The sequence below is a fragment of the Heteronotia binoei genome, chromosome 4, assembly GCF_032191835.1.
Source record: "Heteronotia binoei isolate CCM8104 ecotype False Entrance Well chromosome 4, APGP_CSIRO_Hbin_v1, whole genome shotgun sequence".
NCBI classification, from domain to species: Eukaryota; Metazoa; Chordata; class Lepidosauria; order Squamata; family Gekkonidae; genus Heteronotia; species Heteronotia binoei.
Genome location: NC_083226.1, coordinates 186,188,474 through 186,214,974, shown reverse-complemented (window position 1 = coordinate 186,214,974; position 26,501 = coordinate 186,188,474). Strand labels below are relative to the sequence as shown.

Sequence of the window (26,501 nt, the reverse complement as noted above, 5' to 3'; positions counted from 1 at the left end):
TTTCTGGCTCAGCATTAGGAAGAACGTCCTGACTGTTAGAGTGGTTCCTCAGTGGAACAGGCTTGCTCGGGAGGTGGTGGGCTCTCCTTCCTTGAAGGCATTGTAACAGAGATTAGATGGCCATCTGACAGCAGTGAAGATCCTGTGAATTTAGGCGGAGGTGTTTGTGAGTTTCCTGCATTGTGCAGGGGGTTGGACTAGATAGCCCTTTAGGTCCCTTCCAACTCTTCTATGATTCTAACAGGCTTCCTCCTTGGGAGGTGGTGGGCTGTCCTTCCTTGGAGGTTTTTCAACAGAGGTTAGATGGCCATCTGACAGCAATTAGGATCCTGTGAATTTAGGGGGAGGTGTTTGTGAGTTTCCTGCATTGTGCAGGGGGTTGGACTAGATGACCCTGGAGGTCCCTTCCAACTCAGGAGGTGGCGGGCTCTCTTTCCTCGGAGGTTTGTCAACAGAGGCTAGATGGCCACCTGACAGAAATGAGGATCCTCTGAATTTAGGGGGAGGTGTTTGTGAGTTTCCTGCATGGTGCAGGGGGTTGGACTAGATGACCCTGGAGGTCCCTTCCAACTCTAGGATTCTATGAGGCTGCTTCAACGCAGGAGGGCTGAGGCATCCGCTTGGCAGGCAGAAGACCCCAGGTTCAGTTGTGGCATCACCAGGCAAAAAAATGTGGAAGGGTTAGGACCCTCCGAGACAGGATGCCCACAGACTGCAGGAGTCTGGACGGGCCCTGAGAGACTAACGGGCTTACTCAGGAGAAGGCTGCTTCCCGCGTGCCTTTCAGGCATGGCCTGGACCTCCCAGCCAGGAGTGAGAGGGGGACGGGAGGGAAGTGGGCACAGACAAGGATGGGGGGCGGTCAGTGGGGTCAGAGGAGGGTCAGGTGAAATGCACATCCGCAGCTGGCTTGACGTTTTGGCAACATGAGCTGGGAACCTACCCTTCTCCGACCGAGCATCCTCGTTAGCCGTGAACCTAATACCTTTCCCACAATGCACTGGGGCAAGCAGCAAGCAGAAAAGAGAGAGAGAAGAGCCCCATTACAGCCCCGCTGGACGTGACTCCCAACCCCCCCCCCCTCCCTCCTCTGGAGACACCAGCAGCAGAGGAAAGGCAGCACCGGCACAGGCTGAGATCTGGTGGGTTGGAGCGAGGGAGGTGGGGACTCTGCGGCACAGGGGGCCACAAGAAGACGGGGAAAGGGGTGCAGACAAAGCAAGGGGGCCAAGGCTCCCTCCAGCCTCCTTGCCCAAGGTGGGGGTAAAGGCAGCTCTCCCCACGCCAGCTCTTGCTCAGCCCCCCAGTTCTCGGCCAAGTTCGCATTATGCCCCAGGAGAAGCTGCCTTTCCGCAGGCAGAGCTGAATGCAGGAACGGCCCAGTCCCAGGCGTTCCCATCGGGGAGATCTGACAAGCACCACCCAGAGAGGGATTCTGGCATGCGCCCCACAGACCACGCCCGGAGACGATGCCAGGGGGGCCCCCACACAGTCAGGAGAGACCGCTGTGCCAAAGGTGAGAGGCCACCAGGAGGTGCAGCCGCCGCACTGCGCAGAGAGGTCAAACGTGCCGGTTCTGGCCGGGGTCAGTTTGGGGCTCCTGCCACAACCGCCCTGCAGCGGGGAGCGTGCTCTGCGGCTCCAGCTGAACCGCTTTGCCCCCAATGAAATCGGAAAGACTCCCGCGCGGCGGCCTTACTTTGCGTGGTCTGCGTCTGGACAAAGGTCTTGATGAGGGTGTCTGTGGTCTGGGTGTAGAGGGAGAGGGCATAGCGCAGGGACTGCAGGTCGGGGCTCTTCTCCAAGAACGTCTTCTTCAAGCCATTCCCGCCGGCATGGAAATATTGCTGGAGATGGGGGGGAGAAAGAGGTGTCCATGAAAGGCCCCTGGGGAAGCTCAGCATCTGAGAAGGGCCCCTCCCACACCCCTGCGTTGAGGCTCCCTGCAGAACTACCTGGTGGGCCCTTCTGAGGCCTTTCCCCTCTTCAGCCCCTCTTCCCAGCAAGGAAGGAGAGCTCTCCCCCTGTGCCCCCCTCCCGGTTCTAAGCCTTCCTTCCCCCCAGAGCTGAAGGGCCAATCCTGGAGCACCATTCCACCCAAGGAGACCCCCCCCCCCCCATGACTCTCTTGTAAGCAGCCTGCCAGGAGGGAGGGGACAGAGGGGGTGGGCTCCACCATGTCATGAGCCCTGACGAGGAGGAGCTGGAAGGGTTAAGAGACCTGGAAGAGTTGCCAGCCAGTTCCTCAGCTGAACAAGCAGCAGCTGGCCCATCAATCACTCTCCAGGCACCAGTGTCAGCTGTTGACAATCAATCTCCTCCAAGCTCTCCTCCTCCCATCTCAAGAGTCCGAAGCAGGCTCCGGAAAGAACTTTCAGAGCGAAGACATGAGGCACGCCGATGCTTCAGATCTCTCAGCCCTGAGTCCTAGCAGAGTCGCTGCCACCCAGGGAGCAGTCTGATTGAGGCCCCCATATAGCTCCCACCCAGGACCTGGTAACCTTGTGGAAGCAACAAGTCTATTCTCTGGCTTGCATCCACGCTCCTTCCTGATTCTGACCTGCTTGATTTCCTTGGCACCCTGACCTTTTGGCTTTTGGACACTGACTTCTGCTTCCGGTTTGTGATTCTGCATTGGTGACTTGGCTCCTGCTTGACTTCCTGGACTTTGACCTTGGACTGCCTGTGGACTCCTGCCTGCCTGCACCCGGAGAACGTGACACACTACAGAGGATCTGTCCCCGTTTCTGTGATAGAGCACAGCAAACCCCCTCTCCCGAGATGCTGACCCTGTGATTGGACCGCTCCACGATCCCCTGTTGTGAAGTGTTGGTTTTTAAACCTCAGTCAAGCTGAGTCAGCCCTGCTTCGCCCAGGGATGGGAGACCCCCCAACAAAGGCTGGGGCTGCTTGGCAGAGGCCAACATCTCTCTCTTGGTCAGTCTCTGCCAGTTCACACCCCATCAACTTGTATTTGTAGCTGGGATTCTTGGCCCCAATGTGCATTACTTTGCACTTGGCCACATTGAACCGCATCTGCCACGTTGACGCCCACTCACCCAGCCTCAACAGATCCCTTTGGAGTTCCTCACAATCCTCTCTGGTTCTCACCACCCTGAACAATTTAGTGTCATCCGCAAACTTGGCCACTTCACTGCTCACTCCCAACTCCAGATCATTCATGAACAAGTTAAAACTTAGAGGCTCGGCGAGGTCGGCTCTCTCCTGGCCTTGCCGACAGCACCCCGGGGTGCCCGCAGTCCCCGAACCGGACGGGAGGGAAGGGAAGACTCACCTTGATGGTGTCAAGGGCCAGCTCCAGCACGGCGCACTGCTTCGGGGTGAGGTTCCGGGTCTCCTCCCTGACCATGTGATCCTGAAAGAGCAGCAGCCGCTCTCCTCAGCCCGGGCTTGGAGGAGGAGAGGCATCTTCCCTTCTGCCAAACATCAGCAGCATCACCCCCCCCCCCCCGCCCCAGATCCCTCACACAGGAAGAAGGGCGTTTGGGCCAGAGGCTATTGTGGTGTGGCACACAGGCCCAGTTCTGGGCGGGAGGGAAGGGAAGCAGGGCGGGGCTCCCCGGGCTGCACAAAAAAGGACCCCCTTCGACAGAGACGCCCTCCTGGCTGCCACTGCAGAGTGCATTGGTGGGCAGCTATTTTAAGTCCCTTCCTTGTGAGGGAGGGTAGTTATAGGAAAAGCACTAGAGCGGCCATTTTAAGTCCCTTTCTTGCTGAAGGGGAGGCAGCCATTTTAGAAGGCGTCTGTGGGAGGCCATTTTGTAGTTTCTGTTCCGTCTGCAAAAATGTCAGGAGGTAAAGGGTCGGGTAAGTCCAAGGGCAGAGGAACCACAAACCAGATGGTGGAGCCCACCGCAGCCCGCCTGAGCAGCTCTCTCCCTCTGTGCTGTGGACCAGCCAAGGCCCATTTCAGGCAGCGCGGCTCATTCCAGTTCCTGCTGCTCTTAGTGCCCCCCTGCCCGGAGACGGCCAACCACCACTTCCTGCCAGAGAGCCCCCAAGCCAGCCCTTGCCCCCCTCCCCCAGTGCTCTGAAGGGCTCACCTGAAGCCACACTTCCCTCTCCCCCTCTCCTGCTAACACGGGGGGTACCTCTTGCACTGCACCTGCCTGGGCATGGTGCGGGAGGGGGGGCAGAGTCTCTTGAGAGCCTTGCATGGCGTGACGAAGGGGTGCGGTTTTGGGACATCTTCACAGCAGGAAGGGGTACGCTCAGCACAAGGGAGACAGCCATGGCAACAGTCACAAGACACGCTCACGCACACACCACCAGCCACAGACACAAGGGTGGGAGAGGAGCAGAAGGGCCCCGGGTCAATACCTTCAGCTTCGACAAATGTCCCAACTCCTTCGCAGCACTGAAAATCAGCTGGGTCCCCTACGGATCATAGAATCATAGAAGAGTTGGAAGGGACCGCCAGGGTCATCTAGTCTAGCCTCCTGCACAATATCTATCTAATCTAATGCAGGAAACTCACAAAAACCTTCCCCTAAAGTCACAGGATCCACATTGCTGTCAGATGGCCATCTAGCCTTTGTTTCAAAACCTCCAAGGAAAGAGAGCCCACCACCTCCCGAGGAAGCCTCTTCCACTGAGGAACGCTCTAATGGTCAGGAATCGTAGAATCATAGAGTTGGAAGGGACCTCCAGGGTCATCTAGTCCAGCCCCATGCACAATGCAGGAAACTCACAATACCTCCCCCTAAATTCACTCCCCTTATAGAATCCTAGAATCCTAGAGCTGGAAGGGACCTCCAGGGTCATCTAGTCCAACCCCTGCACAATGCAGGAAACTCACAAACACCTCCCCCTAAATTCACTCCCCTTATAGAATCCTAGAGCTGAAAGGGACCTCCAGGGTCATCTAGTCCAACCCCTGCACAATGCAGGAAACTCACAAACACCTCCCCCTAAAGTCACAGGATCCACATTGCTGTCAGGTGGCCATCTAGCCTCTGTTTCAAAACCTCCAAGGAAAGAGAGCCCACCACTTCTCAAGGAAGCCTATTCCACTGAGGAACTGCTCTAATGGTCAGGAATCATAGAATCATAGAGTTGGAAGGGACCTCCAGGGTCATCTAGTCCAGCCCCATGCACAATGCAGGAAACTCACAATACCTCCCCCTAAATTCACTCCCCTTATAGAATCCTAGAATCCTAGAGCTGGAAGGGACCTCCAGGGTCATCTAGTCCAACCCCTGCACAATGCAGGAAACTCACAAACACCTCCCCCTAAAGTCACAGGATCCACATTGCTGTCAGGTGGCCATCTAGCCTCTGTTTCAAAACCTCCAAGGAAAGAGAGCCCACCACCTCTCAAGGAAGCCTGTTCCACTGAGGAACTGCTCTAATGGTCAGGAATCGTAGAATCATAGAGATGGAAGGGACCTCCAGGGTCATCTAGTCCAGCCCCATGCACAATGCAGGAAACTCACAATACCTCCCCCTAAATTCACTCCCCTTATAGAATCCTAGAATCATAGAGTTGGAAGGGACCTCCAGGGTCGTCTAGTCCAGCCCCCTGCACAATGCAGGAAACTCACAAACACCTCCCCGTAAATTCACAGGATCTTCATTGCTGTCAGGTGGCCACCTAGCCTCTGCTGAAAAACCTCCAAGGAAGGAGAGCCCACCATCTCCCAAGGAGGAAGCCTGTTCCACTGAGGAATCGCTCTAACGGTCAGGGAGTTCTTCCTAATGTTGAGCCGGAAACTCTTTTGATGCAAGTTCAACCCACTGGTTCTGGTCCTACCTTCCGGGGCCACAGAAAACAATTCCACCCCCTCCTCTATAGGACATCCCTTCAAGTCCTTGAAGATGGTGAAGATGGACGTGAGAAGCAAAAGAGGGAGAAGGTTGCTGGCCCCGCAGGGAAGAAAATGACTCTCTGTGGTGAGAGGCAGCGGCCGCAGCTTGGCCAGCTGAAAAGGGGCTTCGGTTCCTGATGTTACTTGGAGGGGGGGCAAGAGAACCCAGCCGCCCTCCAGGATCACACCTCGAGGAAGCTGCAGAACCAGAGGTTGGCCACTGCTGGGAAGCTCCCAGCCCCCTTGCCGTGCTGCACCCCCAAGGGGGAGGCGGGGGGGCCATGGAGCCCATCCCGCCTCTGTGCAGGAGCGAAGCCTGAGGCCAACTGGCCTTGTTGCAGGCCCTGAAACCATCCAGCAACCGGAGAGAAGCCAGAGACAGCTGGCAGCTTCCTGGGTGTGAGCCGGTCCAACTCTGGCTCCAGCGGGCTCCCCAGACACCAAAAGAAGGGCCAACTGCTCCCGCCAGAAAGAATCGCACAGGGAAGAGAGAAGCCACTGCCAAAACCAGCATCACCCCCTCCCTCCCTCTCCCCTTCAGCCTGACCAGGGCGGGGCTCCCCTTGCCACTCCTCTCCAAGAGGATGAGGAGCCATTCACGAGCACTCTCTGGGCGCGACCCATCAGACCCACCAAACAGTAACGAGATCCAAAGCACATTTTACCAACTTGTCAACAAGGATAGTATTATTGAAGATTGAAGTCTTATTGAAACGAAGATAAACAATGTCTACAGCAGTCCCCTCATCCAGCAAAGTAGTCACTTTCTCAAAAAAGCAGACAAGGTTAATCTGACATGACTTGTTCTTGAGAAACCCCAGTTGGCTGTTTCTAAATGTTCCAGCACTGACTGTTGGATGATCTGTTCCAAACCTTTTCCAGGAACAGAAGTCAAATTGTTACAAACTCACTTTCCTCTCCTTGCAAGGAGTCTACCATGTCTTTGCTCTTTTCCTTACTTTGTACATAAGAAAAGAACCCTTTTTTTTTATTTTTAGCATCTCTCGCTAGCCTAAGCTCATACGGAGCTTTAGCTTTCCAAACTCTTTCTCTACAAACACTGGTTATTTCTTTGCATTCCTCCTTGGTTATAAGGCCTTCCTTCCATTTCCTAAATGAGTCTTTTTTATTTCTCAAATCTTTAGAAAGCTGTTTATGGAGCCACCTTGGCTTCTTTAGGCTCCTCTCATTTTTTCTTTCTTATAGGAATAGTTTGAGATTGGGCCTTCAATATTTCGCTTTTAAGAAACTCCCACCCCTCTTGAACTCCCTTCTCCTGAAGTATTTCTGACTATGGAATTTTACTCAGCTTCACTCTAAGTTTGTCAAAATTTGCTTTCCTGATGTCCAACCTATATGTTTGGCTACGCACCGCTTTTCCCTTCCCCAAAACTGTACATTTCAAAATTATGTGGTTGCTACAACCCAGGGTGCCCACTCCTTCCACCTCATCAAGCTGTTCTTCCCTGTTGGTGAGAATCAAGTCCAAGATAGCTGATTCCCTTGTTTCCCTCTCCACTTTCTGGAAAAGGAAGCTGTCAGCAAGACAAGTCGGAGTGTTCCCAGCAGCTCTCACAGACAGCCAAGTGAGCTGCCAGCGCACAACGATGACTCCTGCAAGCCACCCCAGGAGGAAGGAAGGAGGGAGGGGTTTACCGTGTGGTCTGTCAGCGGCGGCAAGACAATCATCTTCTCCAGAGTATTCATCACCACCCGCCAGAGGTCCTTCAGCACCCGCTTCAGCACGGTCTTCTCACAGACGGCCGCAAACAGAGTCAGGCTGCAGGGGAAGAAGAAGCCAGCCCGCCTGAATCAAGGCAGAACCTCCCCGGGGGTGCCTCTGGCCACCCACAGGCCATGGCAGCAGCCACCCTTCCAGAGCAGCCACCCAAAGGTGGCATCAGCCTCACCAACCTTGGAAGGTAGTGGGCTCTCCTTCCTTGGAGGTTTTGAAACAGAGGCTAGATAGCCACCTGACAGCAATGAGGATCCTGTGAATTTAGGGGGAGGTGTCTGTGAGTTTCTGCATTGTGCAGGGGGTTGGACTAGATGACCCTGGAGGTCCCTTCCAGCTCTATGATTCTATGAACTTCCTGACTGTTAGAGCGATTCCTCAGTGGAACAGGCTTCCTTGGGAGGGGATGGGCTCTCCTTCCTTGGAGGTTTTTCAACAGAGGCTAGATGGCCATCTGATAGCAATGAGGATCCTGTGAATTTAGGGGGAGGCGTTTGTGAGTTTCCTGCATTGTGCAGGGGGTTGGACTAGATGACCCTGGAGGTCTCTTCCAACTCTAGGATTCTATGAACTTCCTGACGGTTAAGAGCAATTCCTCAGTGGAACAGGCTTCCTTGGGAGGGGATGGGCTCTCCTTCCTTGGAGGTTTTTCAACAGAGGCTAGATGGCCATCTGATAGCAATGAAGATCCTTTGAATTTAGGGGGAGATGTTTGTGAGTTTCCTGCATTGTGCAGGGGGTTGGAGTAGATGACCCTAGAGGTCCCTTCTAACTCTAGGAGTCTAGGTTTTTAAACCGAGGCTAGATGGCCACCTGACAGCAATGAGGATCCTGTGAATTTAGGGGGAGGCGTTTGTGAGTTTCCTGCATTGTGCAGGGGGTTGGAGTAGATGACCCTAGAGGTCCCTTCTAACTCTAGGATTCTAGGTTTTTAAACCGAGGCTAGATGGCCACCTGACAGCAATGAGGATCCTGTGAATTTAGGGGGAGGCGTTTGTGAGTTTCCTGCATTGTGCAGGGGGTTGGACTAGATGACCCTGGAGGTCTCTTCCAACTCTAGGATTCTATGAACTTCCTGACTGTTAGAGCAATTCCTCAGTGGAACAGGCTTCCTTGGGAGGTGGTGGACTTTCCTTCCTTGGAGGTTTTTAAACAGAGGCTAGATGGCCATCTGACAGCAATGAGAATTCTGTGAATTTAGGGGGAGGTATTTATGAATTTCCTGCATCGTGCAGGGCGTTGGACTAGGTGACCCTGGAGATCCCTTCCAACTCTATGATTCTAACATCAGGAGGAACTTCCTGACCATTAGAGCGATTCCTCAGTGAAACAGGCTTCCTCCTCGGGAGGTGGTGGGCTCTCCTTCCTTGGAGGTTTCTAAACAGAGGCTAGATGGCCATCTGACAGCAATGAGGATCCAGTGAATTTAGAGGGAGGCATTTGTGAGTTTCCTGCATTGTGCAGGGGGTTGGACTAGATGACCCTGGAGGTCCCTTCCAGCTCTAGGATTCTATGATTCTAACCCCCAGGGCCTCCAAGGTCGACTGTCTCGGAACATGAAGGTTCCATAAAGATGTGTCATACACCCCACCTCATTTTATTTTTATTTGACTTTATTTATACACTGCTTTACTCCCCTAAGGGGGACCCAAAGCAGCTGGCCTTGTTCTACTGCCTTCCATTTTACCCTGGAAACAGCCCTGTGAGGTAGGCTAGGTTGAGAGGGTGTGACTGACCCAAGGTCACCCAGCGAACTTCAACGACAGAGGGGGGATTTGAACCTGGGTCTCTCAGATCCCAGTGCCACACTCTAAACACTGCGCCACACTGGCTCTCCTGTCCTCTACGGGCCACATCACTTGGTTTACCCTTCGATGGTTCCAAGAGTGAACTGATACCAGGGCAAAAAAGCCTGGAGATTTGAGGGTGGGTCCTGGGGACAGGGAGGTTTGGGAAGAAGACCACGACAACATTGGATTTATATCCCACCCTCCACTCCGAATCTCAGAGTTTCAGAGCGGCTCACAATCTCCCATATCTTCTCCCCACACAACAGACACCCTGTGAGGTGGGTGGGGCTGAGAGGGCTCTCCCAGCAGCTGCCCTTTCAAGGACAACTCCTACGAGAGCTCCGGCTGGCCCAAGGCGATTCCAGCAGCTGCAAGTGGAGGAGTGGGGAATCAAACCCGGTTCTCCCAGATAAGAGTCCGCACACTTAACCACTACACCAAACTGGCTCTCACAGAAGCTGCCCTTTCAAGGACAATATGAGGGCTATGGCTGACCCAAGGCCATCCCAGCAGCTGCAAGTGGGGGAGTGGAGGATCAAACCCGGTTCTCCCAGATAAGAGTCCGCATACTTAACCACTACACCAAACTGGCTCTCACAGAAGCTGCCCTTTCAAGGACAATGTGAGGGCTATGGCTGACCCAAGGCCATTCCAGCAGCTGCAAGGGGAGGAGTGGAGGATCAAACCCGGTTCTCCCAAATAAGAGTCCACACACTTCACCACTGCACCAAACTGGCTCTCAGCAGAGTGGAATGCCACAGAGTCCATCTTCCCGAGCAGCCGTTTTCTCCAGGGAAAATGATCTCAGGTGTTTGGAGATCAGCTGGAATTGCAGGAGTTCTCCAGGCACCAGTGTTCCCTCTAAGCTGAGTTAGTGGGAGCTAGCTCACAGTTTTTTAGCCTCCGGCTCACACATTTTTGCCTCAGCTCAGGAAAAATGGCCCCAGAGCAAGCTAATTGATGCAGCAGCTCACAACTTTCATGCCAGCAGCTCACCAAGTAGGATTTGTGGCTCACAAAACTCCACAGCTTAGAGGGCACGTTGCCAGGCACCCCTGGAGTCTGGCAACCCCCGCCACAGGGCCCTTTCAGAGCCAGAGTGGTCTCCATCAGCTTGGCTTCAAGGCCTGCCTGGGCCCTCCGCTCCCCCCTAGAAGGTCTCTCAGGCGCCTGGCCTTACTTTCCATCCAGGAAGTCCATCAAGGGCCGCAGGACATTGTCTGCCTCTTGGGCCACGATGTTGGGAGGGGCGTTCCCGGCCCCCTTCACTTGGCACAGGATGTCTGACATCTGCTTGACACACTCGTCGATCCGGCTCTGGAAACTGGGGAGAAGAAAGAAGCCGTGGGATTGATTGCTGAGCCCAGAGGACAGCGAGGAGGCAAAGGCCCAGAGCGGAACACATACGCACAGACCCCCGGGATGTGCTGAAATCCTCTGGGCTCACTGGGGACTGGATCCCAGCAAAGGATCTCTGTAAGCACAGAGGGGATCCACTGAGGGAATCTACGACTCCTCATCCCAAATCGGGGTCTTCTCCTCCTGGGCTCCCAGAACCCCCCACCCCATTTTGAACCTGCCGCCCAAAGGAGGATTTTCGACTGCTATGGATGTTGGGGAAGGGGGAAGGACACCCCACGATGCTCCTCTCCTGTGTCCTGAAAGCAGGAGGGAGGGGGCCTTTTGCTGCTTCTGAGAACCATCGCGCTGTCGTGGGCTCTTTGCCAAGAGGCCAGCCAGAGCCTGGGCAGAGCCGCACCCTTTGTGCCAAGAGACGAAAGCCAGCTGGTACACGGTGATATAAGGAGAAAACCTCGAAGGGCAGGCCCTTGTCTCCAGGGATTAGGAAACCCTCCTCACCCCCTGCGAAGGGCTGCTCTGGGGCAGGGGAGAGGGAGGGGCCCCCACCTGTTGCCAAAGACTGTGCTGAGCTCATCCAGAACGTTGTTCAGCTTCACCTGCAGCTCCTTGAGGGAGTCGCTGGCTTCCGGATCCAGCTGTGGACAAAGAAAGGGGGCTTGAATTGGGCAATACGTCAGGACCTCGAGTCAAGGAATAACACAGTCCAATAATTCAGCAGTTTGCTCCATCGGCATCATAACGGTCATGCGGCAGTACAACATCTTTGCTAAGACTGCCGTCATTCCCCAGGGGCTGTCCTTTTATCCCCTCGCCCCATCCGTTGCACTCCAAGGGCAAGCGTGGCAAAGCAAAAGCGGGAACCAGGTTTTGGCGGGACCCCCTCCCGCTCTCCCGGGGGTCCACCCCTAGTTCAAGTCCAGGTGTCCAATCGACACTCCCCCCCCCGCCCCCCGCCCCAGCATCTGACCTTGAAGTCGGTGGAAACAGCTTACTTCAGAAGTTCCCAAGAGAAGCACACAGAGAAATTAAGCCAAGCAAAATGCATTCAAGCAATTTGGTTACGGTACAAAACATGGCAAGAGGAATACAGTGAGACGACTCCTGACAGGCCGGCCAAAGAAAGCGGGCGGGGCCAGAGGGCCTCTGCAGCAGCAGGGGGGGGGTGTCTAGTGCCAAAGTCTCTGCATCGCTAGAAGCCTGGCACAGAACTCAAGGGGCACAGCAGCAAGAGCCACAGGCAGCCGCAAACGCTCATCACCTGCCATACCGCCTGGCATCAGCATGCCCTGCCTGGCACAAAGCCCCATTTGCCCTCCTCTGCCCCCTCTGCCTTCAGCAGCTGATCCCTCTAAGGACTGATCAAACCACTGTGCCAAAACAGCAAGGAGGCGTGGGCGTGGCAGCCCATCAAAGCCCCTTCCCTGCATGGAGCGACATCTCCCCCTCGCTCCGCTTGGCTCTCAAGGAAGAAAGGAGGACCCCACCTCTGGGGCAACAGGGCTGCCTCCAGCGAGACTGGCACTTCCAAAAGGTCCCCGAGCACCATGGAGCCCACGGAGCCTCCTTCTCCCTCACGTGGCTGCAGCACCAAGGGTCACTGGGAAGCCACGAGCACCACACCAACGGCTACTGTAGAATGCCCCTTCCCTCACGGTCCGTGGTGTGCCTCTTGCCAATGCACAGTCCCTTCCAGATCCCACTGTGGCGCATCACAGAGCCACACCCAACCCACCCCCCCACAGAATCATAGAGTTGGAAGGGACCTCGAGGGCCATCTAGTCCAACCTGCTGCACAATGCAGGAAACTCACAAATACCTCCCCCTAAATTCACAGGATCCTCATTGCTCTCGGGTGGCCATCTAGCCACTGTTGAAAAACCTCCAAGGAAGGAGAGCCCACCACCTCCCGAGGAGGAAGCCTGTTAGAATCATAGAAGAGTTGGAAGGGACCTCTAGGGTCATCCAGTCCAACCCCCTGCACAATGCAGAAAACTCACAAACACCTCCTCCTAAATTCACAGGATCTTCATCGCTGTCAGGTGGGCATCTAGCCTCTGTTTTAAAAACCTCCAAGGAAGGAGAGCCCACCACCTCCCGAGGAGGAAGCCTGTTGCACTGAGGAACCACTCTAACGGTCAGGAAGTTCTTCCTCATGTTGAGACAGAAACTCTTTTGATTTAATTCCAACCCATTGGTTCTGGTCCTTCCTTCTGGGGCCACAGAAAACAATTCTGCACCACCCTCTATTGGCCAGCCCTTCAAGTACTTGGTGATCCTATCACCTCTCAGCCGCCTCCTCTCCAGGCTAAACATGCCCAGCTCCTTCAACCTTTCCTCAGACGACTTGGTCTCCAGACCCCTCACCATCTTTGTTGCCCTCCTCTGGACCCATTCCTGCTTGTCTATATCCTTCTTAAAATGTGGTGCCCCAAACTGAACACAAGACTCCAGGTGAGGTCTTCCCAGAGCAGAGCAAAGCGACACCATCCCCTCGCCCTCTGGGGCCTGGGCATCAGTGCAAGGGGCTGCTCCCCCTCCCCCCCAGAGGATGAGCCAGGATGGGCCGGGCAGGCACCGCTTGAGAGGGGGGGATGCCAGATCCGGCACAGGAGGCAACGAGGCTTGCAGGAGGCAAAGCGGCCACATTCCTTCTTACAGTCCCCAGGGGAGGTGGGGAGAGGGCCTTGTTTGCACGGCGTGAGTGGCCTGCTTTCTCTCTCTCTCTCTCTCCCCAAACTGTCCTTGCTCAGTCTCCCCTCCTCCGAGATGAGCTGCAAGGGTACCCAAAGAGGCAGCAGCAGCCCCAGCTTCCTCACTGAGGGGTTGAAGAGCTGAAGACAGTGAGCAATTCAGAGCCTGTTGGAAGACTGCGTGCACCCCAAGGAAGCCGCAGCACCGCGGTGTGAGTCACGCTGCCCCCCCCCCCCCCTGAGCAAGCAGGCAGCGGGGGGAGAAGTGGGCAAGGAGACGGCCTTCTGCCTCCTCCTCCTCTGGGCTGAGATGTGCCAGCAAGCGGCAGCAACTCCGCTGGAGACCAGCCCAGCTCTCTTCTTTGGGCACAGCAGGGCACCCAGCCACCTCCTCACAGCTCACTTGGGGCCCTGAAGTGGGAACATTCATGGGGGGGGGGCAAAGGCAAATATCCCCCCCCCGCTGCTGTCTGACACCTCTGCCAGCAGCCCGAGGATAAATGGCCACAAATCTGACATTATGAATCACAGAACTGGGAAATCTGTGGGAGAGCACTTCAACCTTCCAAAGCATTCAATGGGTGACCTCAAGGTAGCTGTTTTACTGCAAAGGAACTTCAAGAACAGAATGGAGAGAGAAATTGCTGAATCACAAATTATGATGAAACTTGGAACAAACACCTCCCCAGGACTGAACAGGGATATTGGCTTTTTTTATCTCATTACAGATGCTAAACCCACTCTCAGTGAGTATAGCTATACATCCACAGTGTTCCAATGTGTTTCTCTTTTAGAATTGTGTATCGGTATAATTATTTGGACTGACATACTCAAAATAGGGATATCGGCTATATATCTCATTACATATCCTTTACCCATTTTCACTATATTTTATTGTATTCCTTTTTCCTATGGCAAACTAGAATTATGTTTATGTTAAAAAGTCAATTAGGTGGACAAGAACATCACTATCCAAAGTGTTTCTCTTTCAGCTGTGTTGACACTCTCAAACAGGGACTTTGGTTGCTTATCCCACTACATATATTGAACCCCTCTCCCATTGTCGTTGACAGACAATCTCACCTTTTGACATACTGCTGTTTTGTTGCTTACACATGCTCATGCTACTCAGATCAAAGGTTTGCTCCGTTTGTTAATTTTACTATTCTGTCATTGTACCCTTTTACATCTGCCTTCCAGATCATTTCACTTCCCTGCCATTGGTTCTTAAATCTGTGCCATGCTGCATTCTGGCCCACTGCCTACCAGCTCTGTATGGCTCTGCTCAGCTCTGTGCGGCTTTGCTCCCTGTGCGGGATTCCTCGTCTGAGGAAGTGGGCTTAAGAGCATACGGAAGCTGGCGTTCTGAATAAAAATGGGTTGGTCTGAAAGGTGCCACTTGACTCCTGCTTTGTTCAGCAGCCCAAGAGCACAGAAGTTGCTCAGCTTCCCCCAGGAACTGAAGAGCTGACCTTTCCCCCAGACAGTCAAAGCCCCCCTTCACTTGGCAGGCAGCAACAGCAGGCCTTTCCACCCCCCCCCCCTCCTGATAACTCTGTTTTCTCACAGCCTGAAGGGAAATTTCACAGATGATTTGCTCCAGCAGGAAGAGAACACGAGTTTTCTTGGGGAGGGGGGGGAGGCGGGGAGGGAATCCCCCGGAGACATCACCAAAACTGTATAATGAGGAAAACCTAAATGGACAGACACCTGAGTGAATCTTATCCATCATTGTCAATGGCTCCACAGGGAAGGAGGGAGGAAAGAAAGGAAGGAAAGGAGGAAAGTAAAGGAGGAAAGAGAAAAAGCAAGAAGGCAAGGGAGGGAGGGGAGAGAGAAAAAGAGAAGGAGGGAGAGAGAGAGAAAGAGAGAAAGAGAGAAAGAGGGAAAGAGGGAAAGAGGGAAAGAGGGAAAGAGGGAAGGAAGGAAGGAAGGAAGAAAGAAAGAAAGAAAGAAAGAAAGAAAGAAAGAAAGAAAGAAAGAAAGAAAGAAAGAAAGAAAGAAAGAAAGAAAGAAAGAAAGACCGACCTCCACAGTGGCAGAGAATGGAGCGATGCTATTTCTGCTTCTCAGGATTTGTGACACCACCCAGGAAGTGGGGAGAAACGCCACAAGAACAGAAACGTGGTTCTCCCATCACAGGAATACTGATGTTCCAAAGTGGTCCAGTCCTAGTAAGAGGTGGGTAGGAATGGTTCCACCCCCTTGCCCAAACCTCCTCGATGGAACAGAGCACCATGACTCCTCTGGAGTGGCCTCCAGCCAAAAGCAGTCCCACAGTGCCCAGGGGGAGTATGGAGCAAAAGCCAAACAGCATCCCTACAGGGCTTTTCCTGGGGGGGGGCAATGGACCCCTCCCTTCCATGAGAATGAGGAAGAAGCACCCTCTCTGGAACGAGAGGGCAGCGGCCAAAGCTGGGCTCTTTCTGAGAAGAGGCTGGCAGGCAGCCAGAGAAGGGAGCTGTGGGGATGAACTCGGACTGTGATCGCAGCCAGACGGGGCAGGAGGGAAGGCCCAGCTCTTGGGCTCTAAGAGAACCTGGAATAGTCTTTGGAAGGGGGGACAGGTCTGGCCTCAGGGTCAGCCACCCAGCCAGAGTGTAGCTTGTCTCCCAAGAGTGCGCTGGTTCCTTCTCCACAAGCCGTGCCTCCCTGTGAGTGGTCTTCAGGGTCAGCTGGAGATGGTCAAGGGAGTCAAGGGTGTCGGCATCTGCCCGGAAGGCTGCAGGAGGAGCCGGTCTGCTCGGCCCCATCTCCAGCTGACCCTAAAGACCGCTCACCTGCCTGCCCGTACTCTCACCGGGACCCCCCAGGGCCTCTTGAGCGCTCCCAACTCTCCCACCCCTGTGCCCTGGGTCGTTCTGGTCAGAAGAGACTGTCCAGAGGGACAGACGCCACAGCCTTGGAAGATGTACTGGGGCCAAAGCTGCATCAGCCACTGCCCACACCCTCAGATGCATGAAGCGTTACATTCAGCAGAGACAGACCCGTGTGCAGCCCAGAGCAGATGGGCAGAGGGGGGGGTGGAGCCACGGCAAAGAGAGGCCAGAAGGCCTGGCCCCCCCAGACATGAAGCACCTCCCCATAACCAGAAGAACAGCCGGTCAAAAGCACTCGGGGTGGGTAAAGAGCACTCCTAAGCAAGGCTCCCTCGAAGCTGGGGAGTCCTGTGAGCGAAGATTCTGCTTTGAGAGCTACTGACATTAAAGTTGTGAGCTGCTGCATCAATTAGTTAGCTTTTTCCCTGAGTGAAGGCAAAAATGTATGAGCCAGAGACTAAAAACTGAGCTAGCCCACGCTAACTCAGCTCAGAGAGAACACTGCTTCTAACTAACGGCAGATGAGTGAGCTAAGAAGGGTGAATACAAAGAAGAAGACGACGATGACTGCAGATTTATACCCCGCCCTTCTCTCTGAATCACAGACTCAGAGCGGCTCACAATCTCCTATATCTTCCTCCCACACAACAGACACCCTGAGAGGTGGGTGGGGCTGAGAGGGCTCTCCCAGCAGCTGCCCTTTCAAGGACAACTCCTGCGAGAGCGATGGCTGACCCAAGGCCATTCCAGCAGCTGCAAGTGGCGGAGTGGGGAATCAAAACCCATCATTCTCTCAGATAAGACTCTTTGAACCTAAGAAGAAGACCTTAGATGTAAACCCCGCCCTTCTCTCTGAATCAGAGTCTCCGAGCGGCCCACAATCTCCTCTATCTTCTCCCCCCACAACAGACACCCTGTGAAGTGGGTGGGGCTGAGAGGGCTCTCACAGCAGCTGCCCTTTCAAGGACCACCTCTGCCAGAGCTATGGCTGACCCAGGGCCATTCCAGCAGCTGCAAGTGGAGGAGTGGGGAACCAAACCCAGTTCTCTCAGATAAGAGTTCGCCCACTCTTATCTGGGAGAACCGGGGGGGGGGGGCATCAGCTCCCAAAGGACAAGCGATGAAGTCTGGAGAGACCCCCTCGTCCCCACTGTGGCCACCTCCCTCAGGGAGCACTGCATCACGCTGGGAAGGCCAACGCAGCAGCCGCTTCTCACTTGTGGTGCCTCCCTTGCAATGTTACCAATGGAGGTACAAACTCCTTGACATCCAGAGAAAGTTACATCCCCCTCCCTGGCTTCTGCAGTGCTTGCCTTTTAAATGCCCACATTGTGTCCCTTCATCCCCTGCCGTGAAGACTGCACACTTGGGCCAATGCAAAGAGCAGAGGGGCCTTGTGGAGACACAAGAGCATTTCGCATGCCAGAAGGAATGCAGGCGAGGGAGCCCCGGTGGCCTGGCCTGTGGAGAGGGAATCAGTGCTCTCTGTGGCTGTGTGGCTGACCCTGAGACCAGACCTGTGCCACCTTCCAAAGACTATTCCCGGTTCTCTTGGAGCCCAAGAGCTTGGCCTTTCCTGGTGGCCTGGCCTGTGAGGGGGACCCAGGGGTGGGCATGGGGGGGGGGGAGTTGAGCTGGCCCCAGGGCTTACCAAAAGTGCCAGTCTCTGCAGGGTTTGGGACTAGATGAACATATGAAGCTGCCTTCTACTGACTCAGACCCCCTGAGCCCATCAAAGTCAGTCTTGTCTGCTCAGACTGGCGGCAGCTCTCCAGGGTCTCAAGTGGAGGTTTTTCATGCCTATTTGCCTGGACCCTTTTGAGTTGGAGATGCCGGGGATTGAACCTGGGACCTTCTGCTTACCAAGCAGATGCACTACGATTGAGCCACTGTCCCTCCCCTAAAGAGAAACAAATTGAACATCTGAAGCTGCCTTCTACTGAATCAGACCCCCCCTGGGTCCATCAAAGTCAGTCTTGTCTACTCAGACTGGCAGCGGCTCTCCAAGATGCCAGGGATTGAACCTGGGACCTTCTGCTCACCAAGCAGATGCTCTACCACTGAGCCACCCCCTCCCTAACACTTAAGAAGCTGCCTTCCACTGAATCAGACCCTCTTTGGTCCATCAAAGTCAGTCTTGTCTACTCAGACTGGCAGCGGCTCTCCAGGGTCTCCAGCGGAGGTTTTTCACACCTCTTTGCCTGGACCCTTTTTAGTTGGAGATGCTGGTGATGGAACCTGGGACCTTCTGCTTCCCAAACAGATGCTCTACCACTGAGCCACCGTCCCTCCCTGGAGGTCCCTTCCAGCTCTATGATTCTACAATGGCATTCCAGCGGCAGAGGGGTGGGGGTGCTGGTGTTCCATTGCTTCAGGCTGAGAGAGGAGAATTTTCTTTCTTGGACACACCAGGGACAGACCAAGAGGGGAAGCGCTTGTCCTGGGCAGGGGGAAAGCCAAAGGGCTGAAGTGGCAGCACTTCCCTCACCAGGGGGAGGCCGCAAAAGGGTCACAGTCGCTCAGGAGGGGAATGCCGGCCTTGGGGCTTGTGGCGGTTCTGCCTGCCTGAAGGCTCCACAGCTGCCAAAGGAGTGAGTCTCTTTTGTCTTTGGGCTCTCCTCTCCCACCTCAGCCAGACCAGGCCAACTTCTTGGTGGCTTCGGCCTGGCAGGCCTCTGCTGCCACCTCCTGAGTGGCCTGAGCAGCTGGAAAAGACAGGCTCATGCAAGAGTGGAGGGCAAGTGAGTTCCCTGGCTACACGTACCCTTCAGGGTGACAGGCACACCTCACTCACGCTCATGTGGCACATGCCAGGAAAGGGAAGGTCCCCTGTGCAAGCACCAGTCGTTTCCCACTCTGGGGTGACGTCGCTTTCACAACATTGTCACGGCAGACTTTCTGCGGGGTGGTTTGCCATTGCCTTCCCCAGTCATCTACGCTTTCCCCCCAGCAAGCTGGGCACTCATTTTACCGACCTCGGAAGGATGGAAGGCTGAATCAACCTCCAGCTGGCTACCTGAAAACCCAGCTTCCGCCGGGGATCGAACTCAGGTTGTGAGCAGAGCTTAGGACTGCAGGACTGCAGCTTTAACACTGTGTCACGGGGCTCTTAAAGGTAAAAGGTAGTCCCCTGTACAAGCACCAGTCCTTTTCCACTCTGGGGTGACGTCGCTTTCACAACGTTGTCACGGCAGTCTTTTTACAGGTGGTTTGCCATTGCCTTCCCCAGTCCTCTACGCTTTCCCCCCAGCAAGCTGGGGACTCATTTGACCGACCTTGGAAGGATGGAAGGCTGAGTCAACCTCAAGCCGGCTACCTGAAAACCCAGCTTCCGCCGGGGATCAAACTGAGGTCGTGAACAGAACTGAGGACTGCAGGACCGCAGCTTTAACACTCTGTGCCACGGGGTTCTTTTTGGCACACGCCAAGATGCCAGCAAAATATCAGCGGCACAAGGGCGAGGTCTCTGAGGTGGGGGCAGGGGCTCAACAGCCAGGTGCTCTCCTTGGGGCCCTGAGGGGCTATTTTAGGGCCGCAGGAAGACTCCTGCCCAGAGCCTGATCTGCCAGGCAACGCCAAGATCCCAGAAAGAGCGCTGGCTTCTGGTTCCCCACCCAGGCTGCTGCAGAAGAATCTGGGGGTGCAGCATCCACACAAGCGGCTGCAGCTGCTTGGGGAGGGAAGACTGGTGGGAAGCCAAAGGCAGAGGGCTTAGCAGTCCGGGGGGGGGGGGGCACAGCTTCCCTGCCCTCAGATCTGCACAATCCACAGGGCTCCCCTGCAGCCCTTGGAGGGAGGGAGGGAGGGGTTGCCCGTCTCCTAGGAGAGGTCGAACTCACCGCCCAGCCCTCCACTCACTTTTCAGCCTGGCTGAATTATTAAGATTGGCCTCATTACATGCCTAATTATGGAAGATGGTTATTATGCCAGTCTCCGTAAGGCACTGGCTGCTGCTGAAGAGGAAATGCTGCAGAGGACTCCTGGGAAGCAGCAGATTAAGGGCGGGGTGGAGGGAAGGAGGAGAATGCGCTGGGCTGGACACGACACTTTTCAGCCCTCTGTCAGATCCGAGAGCAGGAGGGAGACCTAGGAGCACAGCCCCTACGTACTACGCAGACAAGGCAAGTACCGCCTCCTCGCAGGTCTGCAGGGAAACCCTCAGTGGGCACCCTGCAGGGGAAGCAGCGAAGCTCTCTCTGGCATCCTTTGCCCCACACTCAGCCAAGCCCCTTCCCAAAGCGCCAGGTTTGCCCCCACCCCGGCCACTTCTGCCCAGTTCACACTCCTTCCGACAGAGATTTTGCACGTGTTTCAGATACTCCCTGAAACCGTACCAGAGAGAGCCAGAAGCTGCAGGGAAGGGGCGCACCAAAGGCCTCCCCCCAAAAAAGGAATGGGACCCTCCTTCCCCCCATCTCTAGCTTGGGATTTAGCAGGGATGGGGGGTCTGCAGGGGTGGGGGGGGGAGGGAGGAAGCAACATGGATTCTAACATTATCCGGAGGCTTCTGTTCACCATCCTCAGCCTTGAGAAGCATGAGAAAGAGAAAAAGACAGACACCCCAGGTTAAACCCAACCCTCTCATGCCACCAGCGGGGGGCAACAGAGAGTCTGAATCAGCTCGGGGCCAAACCCTGTCTCCCCAAAGGGGAATCGAATGGGCCTTCCGCTTGGACCCCAGCAATAGAACCCCTTCTCACCAACTCAACCGGTGACACGAAGCGCGAGGCAGAAGACAGAAAGGGCACAGACTCTCCCAGGCCAGCAGTGGCGCCAGGTGCTCCCCTCAGCATCGAACCTGGGACTTCAGCCAGCCGTGGTGAGCCATGAGGGGCTGTGGCAGGTGTTGGCTCATCTGCAGAGTCCTTACAATCCTCCCAGAAATGGCTGGGGAAGTCTGCGCTGACTCATAGCCGGGAAACGTGTGCCCCACGCAGCAAACATCCTTCTGCCTTCGGATCTCACTTCAGGCTGTGGTGCGCCCCACACCCCCCGGGGATGTTAGCAGGCAGAGGACGGAAAGGTCTACAACAGGGGTGGCCAACAGAAGCTCTCCAGATGTTTTTTGCCTACAACTCCCATCAGCCCCGGCCAGCATGGCCAATGGCTGGGGCTGATGGGAGTTGTAGGCAAAAAACATCTGGAGAGCTACCGTTGGCCACCCCTGGTGTACAGTAACATGTTGGCCTGCATGTGCCAAATGCCAGGGGGCCAATTTCTCCCTTTCCGCCCCACCCTCCATACAATTATGCCTGGGAAGTGTCCCCCGGGGTACCAGGCCAGCCTCTCCGCCCCAGGCCCTGGCCAGCTGGAGCCCCTCCTGTCCCCGTTCTGTGGCCATAGCGCCAGGGGTGCTTCTTCGGGATCTAGCTGAAACTGAGCCTCTGTGGCCACCCTCCCCCCCGCGGCTGCCGTGCAACTGCCAGTGCCAACCGGATGGCAGAATCCAGACCACCCTTCCCACCAGTGGACCTCCAGAGAAGGGAGCGAGTCTCAAGGGCTCCATGTGTGATTCTCACAGAACTGTGTCTGTCCCCTTGGCACCTGTGGAAGGAGCCGGTCCCACCCCAATCTGTGGCATAGCGTTTGCCCCTTTCCCCAGTCGGCTTCTGCCCTTGAAGCCTGCCAGGGAACAGCCCTCCAGCCACGCTCTTAGAGGAGTGCCAGGCACCCAGGAGCCGCAGACAGAGGGCAGGCCTCTTGCTCACCTCCTTCCCGCCCATGGCCTCAAACATCTTCTCCAGCTGCACCCGTAGTTGCTGGATGTTGTTCATCAGGATGCAGGGCTGAAGACAGAGAGACAGAACAACAAAGCCCAGTTACTTATCCAGTAGGACACAGTGCCCAGCTCTCCCTGCAAAGGGGACAATCATAGAGTTGGAAGGGACCTCTAGGGTCATCTAGTCCAACCCCCTGCACAATGCAGGAAACTCACAAACACCTCCCCCTAAATTACAGGATCTTCGTGGCTGCTCAATGGCCACCTAGCCTCTGTTGAAAAACCTCCAAGGAAGGAAAGCCCACCACCTCCCAAGGAGGAAGCCTGTTCCACTGAGGAATCGCTCTAACAACCAGGAAGTTCTTCCTGATGTTGAGCTGGAAACTCTTTTGATTTAATTTCAACCCATTAGTTCTGGTCCTACCTTCCGGGGCCACACAAAACAATTCCACACCATCCTTTCTAGGACAGCCCTTCAAGTCCTTGTAGATGGTGATCCTATCCCCTCTCAGCCGCCTCCTCTCCAGGCTAAACATCCCTAGCTCCTTCAACCTTTCCTCATAGGACTCAATCTCCAGACCCCTCACCGTCTTTGTCACCTTCCTCTGGACCCCTTCCAGCTTGTCTAGATCCTTCTTAAAATGTGGTGCCCAAAACTGAACACAAACTCCAGGTGGGGTCTTACTAGAGCAGAGTAAAGCGATACCATCACATCACGTGATCTGGACACTAGACTTCTGTTGATACAGCCCAAAATTGCATTAAACTTTTTAGCCGCAGCATCACACGGTTGGCTCATGTTCAGCGTATGATCCACTAAAACCCCGAGATCCTAGAGGTAGCGGAATTCTTTCTCTGTCATGCTGGAAACAAGGCAGTCCAAGCAGATGTCCCAGCCAGCAGCCAGAGAACTGGTCCCCGTCTCTCCCAGGCGCAGATGAAGCACCAATGCAGGCCCCGCTAACACTTCAGAGGGTGGCTGGGGCAGGAAGCCCAACGGGTGAATAGAACGGAAGGAGCATGCAAGATGGCCACCAGAGCAGGCGGGCCAGTCGGGCTTCATCTGAAGCTGCCTTAAGTTGATTCAGTTCTGTCTGCTCCGACTGGCAGTGGCTCTCCAGGGTCTCCTCGGGCAGAGGCTGGCCTGCATCGCCCAGTGCCTAAACTTTTTAAGTGCTTGAACCCAGGACCTTCTTCGTGCCAAGCAGAGGGGCTTCCACTGAGCCACAGCCCCTCCCCCGGTTCTCCTGTCTGGAGGACGGGGCTGCAGAGAGAGGCTCTGAATCAACACAGGGCTCATCTTGAATCACACAGCCCTGCCCAGCTGATGCCAGGTGGGCAAAAGAGAGGCAGAGGACCTCACCAGCTTCTCCTTGAAGCAGTAGGACAGGAAGCTCCGGGAGACGATGTCTGCGTATTGCATCAGCACCTTTCCGATGGTCTGCAAAGAGAGGGGTGGGGGGGAGGTCTGGCCATTAAGCGAGCTGCCTTCTGAAAAGCTTGTGCAGAGGTCTCTGATCCCACTGAAGAATTGTTCTTAGGAAAATGGGTATAGCACTTTGATTGCTTGATTAAGAAGAAGAAGACGACTGCAGATTTATACCCCGCCCTTTTCTCTGAATCAGAGTCTCAGCTTACAATCTCCTATATCTTTCTTCCCCCCGACAACAGACACCCTGTGAGGTGGGTGGGGCTGAGAGGGCTCTCACAGAAGCTGCCCTTTCAAGGACAACCCCTGCCAGAGCTATGGCTGACCCAAGGCCATTCCAGCAGCTGCAAGGGGAGGAGTGGGGAATCAAACCCCGTTCTCCCAGACAAGAGTCTTTGAACCTAAGAAAAAGACTGCAGATTTATACCCCGCCCTTCTCTCTGAATTAGAGCAGCTTACAATCTCCTATGTCTTCTCCCCCCACAACAGACACCCTGTGAGGTGGGTGGGGCTGAGAGAGCTCTCCCAGCAGCTGCCCTTTCAAGGACAACCTCTGCCAGAGCTATGGCTGACCCAAGGCCATTTCAGAAGCTGCAAGTGGAGGAGTGGGGAATCAAACCCGGTTCTCCCAGATAAGAATCTTTGAACCTAAGAAGAAGACCGTAGATGTATACCCCACCCTTCTCTCTGAATCAGAGTCTCAGAGCAGCTTACAATCTCCTATATCTTCTCCCCCCACGACAGACACCCTGTAAGGTGGGTAGGGCTGAAAGAGCTCTCACAGCAGCTGCCTTTTCAAGGACAACTCTGCCAGAGCTCTGGCTGACCCAAGGCCATCCCAGCAGTTGCGAGTGGAGGAGTGGGGAATCAAATCCCGTTCTCCCAGATTAGAGTCTGCGCACTTCACCACAACACCAAACAAAGCTCAGTGGACATCCTTGTTGTGACTACTATGGGATTATGGATTTCATATGAAAATTGCATGATTGGATTCTCACTGCACGTCAGAAACTGTCCAGAGGGAACAAGGACTACATTTCAAAATGACGACTGCTGTGACCTGGTAGCCACTGGGTTGGAGATTGTAATCTGTGGGTTTTTGTTTGGGAATTGGATTTTTTGCAATTGTTACCTCTGTTTGGATGCAATTACATGAATATCAGCTTCTTAGTAATATTTGTCACAGTTGTATTTTCTCCGTCGGCGTCAGAGCCAGGTCCTGCTCCCCCAAGGAGCCCGCTCCTTCCCCCCGTCTCTCTTACCTTGGCAAAGCGCCGCATGTAACGGGCCACGATGACCGGGTCAGGGCATTCCAGTTTCTTGAGGATTTCAAAGCTCTGGTTCAGCTGGGTGAAGACGTCCACCACGGAGCAGGAGAACAAGGCGTGCTCCGACGTCTGCTGGAACTGAGTCCCAAACAGAAGACACCAGAGGTCACCTTCTCAGGCACTCGGAGAGGCCAAATGCCCACGGGGTGGGGTGGGAGTTATGGCCCCTGAAGCTTCTCTTGGGGGGCTTATCCCCCTCCCCCATCTGGGCCAGCCCAGAGGAGGAAAAGGGAGGAGCTGCGCCCAGCCCTCTGGAGAGGGAGGTTTCCCCTCCACCCCTAAGGGGAGGGACAGTGGCTCAGTGGCAGAGCATCTGCTTGGTAAGCAGAAGGTCCCAGGTTCAATCTCCGACATCTCCAACTAAAAAGGGTCCAGGCAAGGAGGCGTGAAAAACCTCAGCTTGAGACCCTGGAGAGCCATGAATGGGCTGTGGCTCAGTGGCAGAGCATCTGCTTGGTAAGCAGAAGGTCCCAGGTTCAACCTCCGACATCTCCAACTAAAAAGGGTCCAGGCAAGGAGGCGTGAAAAACCTCAGCTTGAGACCCTGGAGAGCCATAAATGGGGCTTTGGCTCAGTGGTAGAGCATCTGCTTGGTAAGCAGAAGGTCCCAGGTTCAAGCCCCGGCATCTCCAACTAAAAAGGGTCCAGGCAGATAGGTGTGAAAAACCTCAGCTTGAGACCCTGGAGAGCCGCTGCCAGTCTGAGCAGACAAGACTGACTTTGATGGACCGAGGGTCTGATTCAGTAGAAGGCAGCTTCATATGTTCACCCCGCCTTGCCTCAGGGACTGGGTGGGCCCTTCCTTCCCCTGGGGTATTTCATTGACATATTTACTTCATTTGTACCCCCCTTACCCCCCAGTAGGGACCCAAGGTGGCTTGCCTCCTCCTCCTCTCCTCCGTTTTACCCCCACGGCAGCCGTGGGAGGCTGAGAGAGAGTGTGACTTTCCCAAGGCCACCCAGGGTGGGGAGAACTGAGCCTGGTCCTCATCAGACACTCAAAGCACTCCCCCAAGCTGGTTCTCCCGTGCTTCTCCCTCCCTGCCCACCCCAGTCATCCCCTGCAGTAGATCCCCCGGCCCCCTGCAGTCCTGCTTCGGCCCTGAACCCCCGCTGCTCTCCAGGCCCTCTGGATGAAGCAGATCCCAGCCAGAGAGATTCCCTGGGAGGGGACTCCGTTTCTGAGCCTGAGGAGGAGACTCTTAATGGGGCGGGGGGGAGCGCTCTACAGCAGCAGGTGTGTGCTTCCCACCTAGCAATACAAAGGAGACCTGGGGTAAACTTACACAAAAACAGAACGAAAAGCCCCAAGATGACAAGAATCCCAGCAAACACAACGAATATCTCAGTCAACAATGTTCATAATATCTTCAAAGAGCACAATGTCAGCCTCAGAAATCATTCACAATATTAAGTCTATGCTAAGCAGCCCCACAAACAATCCTCTACTGTACAAAAATACATCAAGACAGTATCACAATACTTGCAAAAGTTGCTCTTGTCAAAAAACCAATCCAAATTAGTCCAAACTATGGCTGTGCTCCAGAAGACTCCTCCTGCCACTTCAGAGTGGAGCAGAAGATCGTTTGTGGGGCTGTTTAGTAGGGACTTAAGAGCCCCGTGGCGCAGAGTGTTAAAGCTGCTGTACTGCAGTCCTCAGCTCTGCTCACGACCTGAGTTCGATTCCAGCGGAAGCTGGGTTTTCAGGTAGCCGGCTCGAGGTTGACTCAGTCTTCCATCCTTCTGAGGTCGGTCAAATGAGTCCCCAGCTTGCTGGGAGGGAAGTGTAGATCAGGGGTGG

The 26,501-nt window shown here is 54.9% G+C and overlaps 1 protein-coding gene across 1 annotated transcript in view; it reads right to left on the bottom strand.

The window, feature by feature from the left end:
- The window catches only part of UNC13B (unc-13 homolog B), a 294,094-nt gene that overhangs the window by 6,741 nt on the left and 260,852 nt on the right, over positions 1–26,501 (bottom strand). Inside the window, exons 30-39 of the mRNA XM_060236646.1 lie at positions 24,635–24,778; positions 23,307–23,384; positions 21,933–22,010; positions 11,262–11,350; positions 10,534–10,677; positions 7,485–7,608; positions 4,342–4,398; positions 3,296–3,376; positions 1,700–1,847; positions 944–1,000 (exon numbers count right to left, since the gene is read on the bottom strand). Of these exons, the coding sequence (XP_060092629.1) occupies positions 944–1,000; positions 1,700–1,847; positions 3,296–3,376; positions 4,342–4,398; positions 7,485–7,608; positions 10,534–10,677; positions 11,262–11,350; positions 21,933–22,010; positions 23,307–23,384; positions 24,635–24,778 (1,000 nt within the window). The remainder of the gene's footprint in view (positions 1–943; positions 1,001–1,699; positions 1,848–3,295; positions 3,377–4,341; positions 4,399–7,484; positions 7,609–10,533; positions 10,678–11,261; positions 11,351–21,932; positions 22,011–23,306; positions 23,385–24,634; positions 24,779–26,501) is intronic.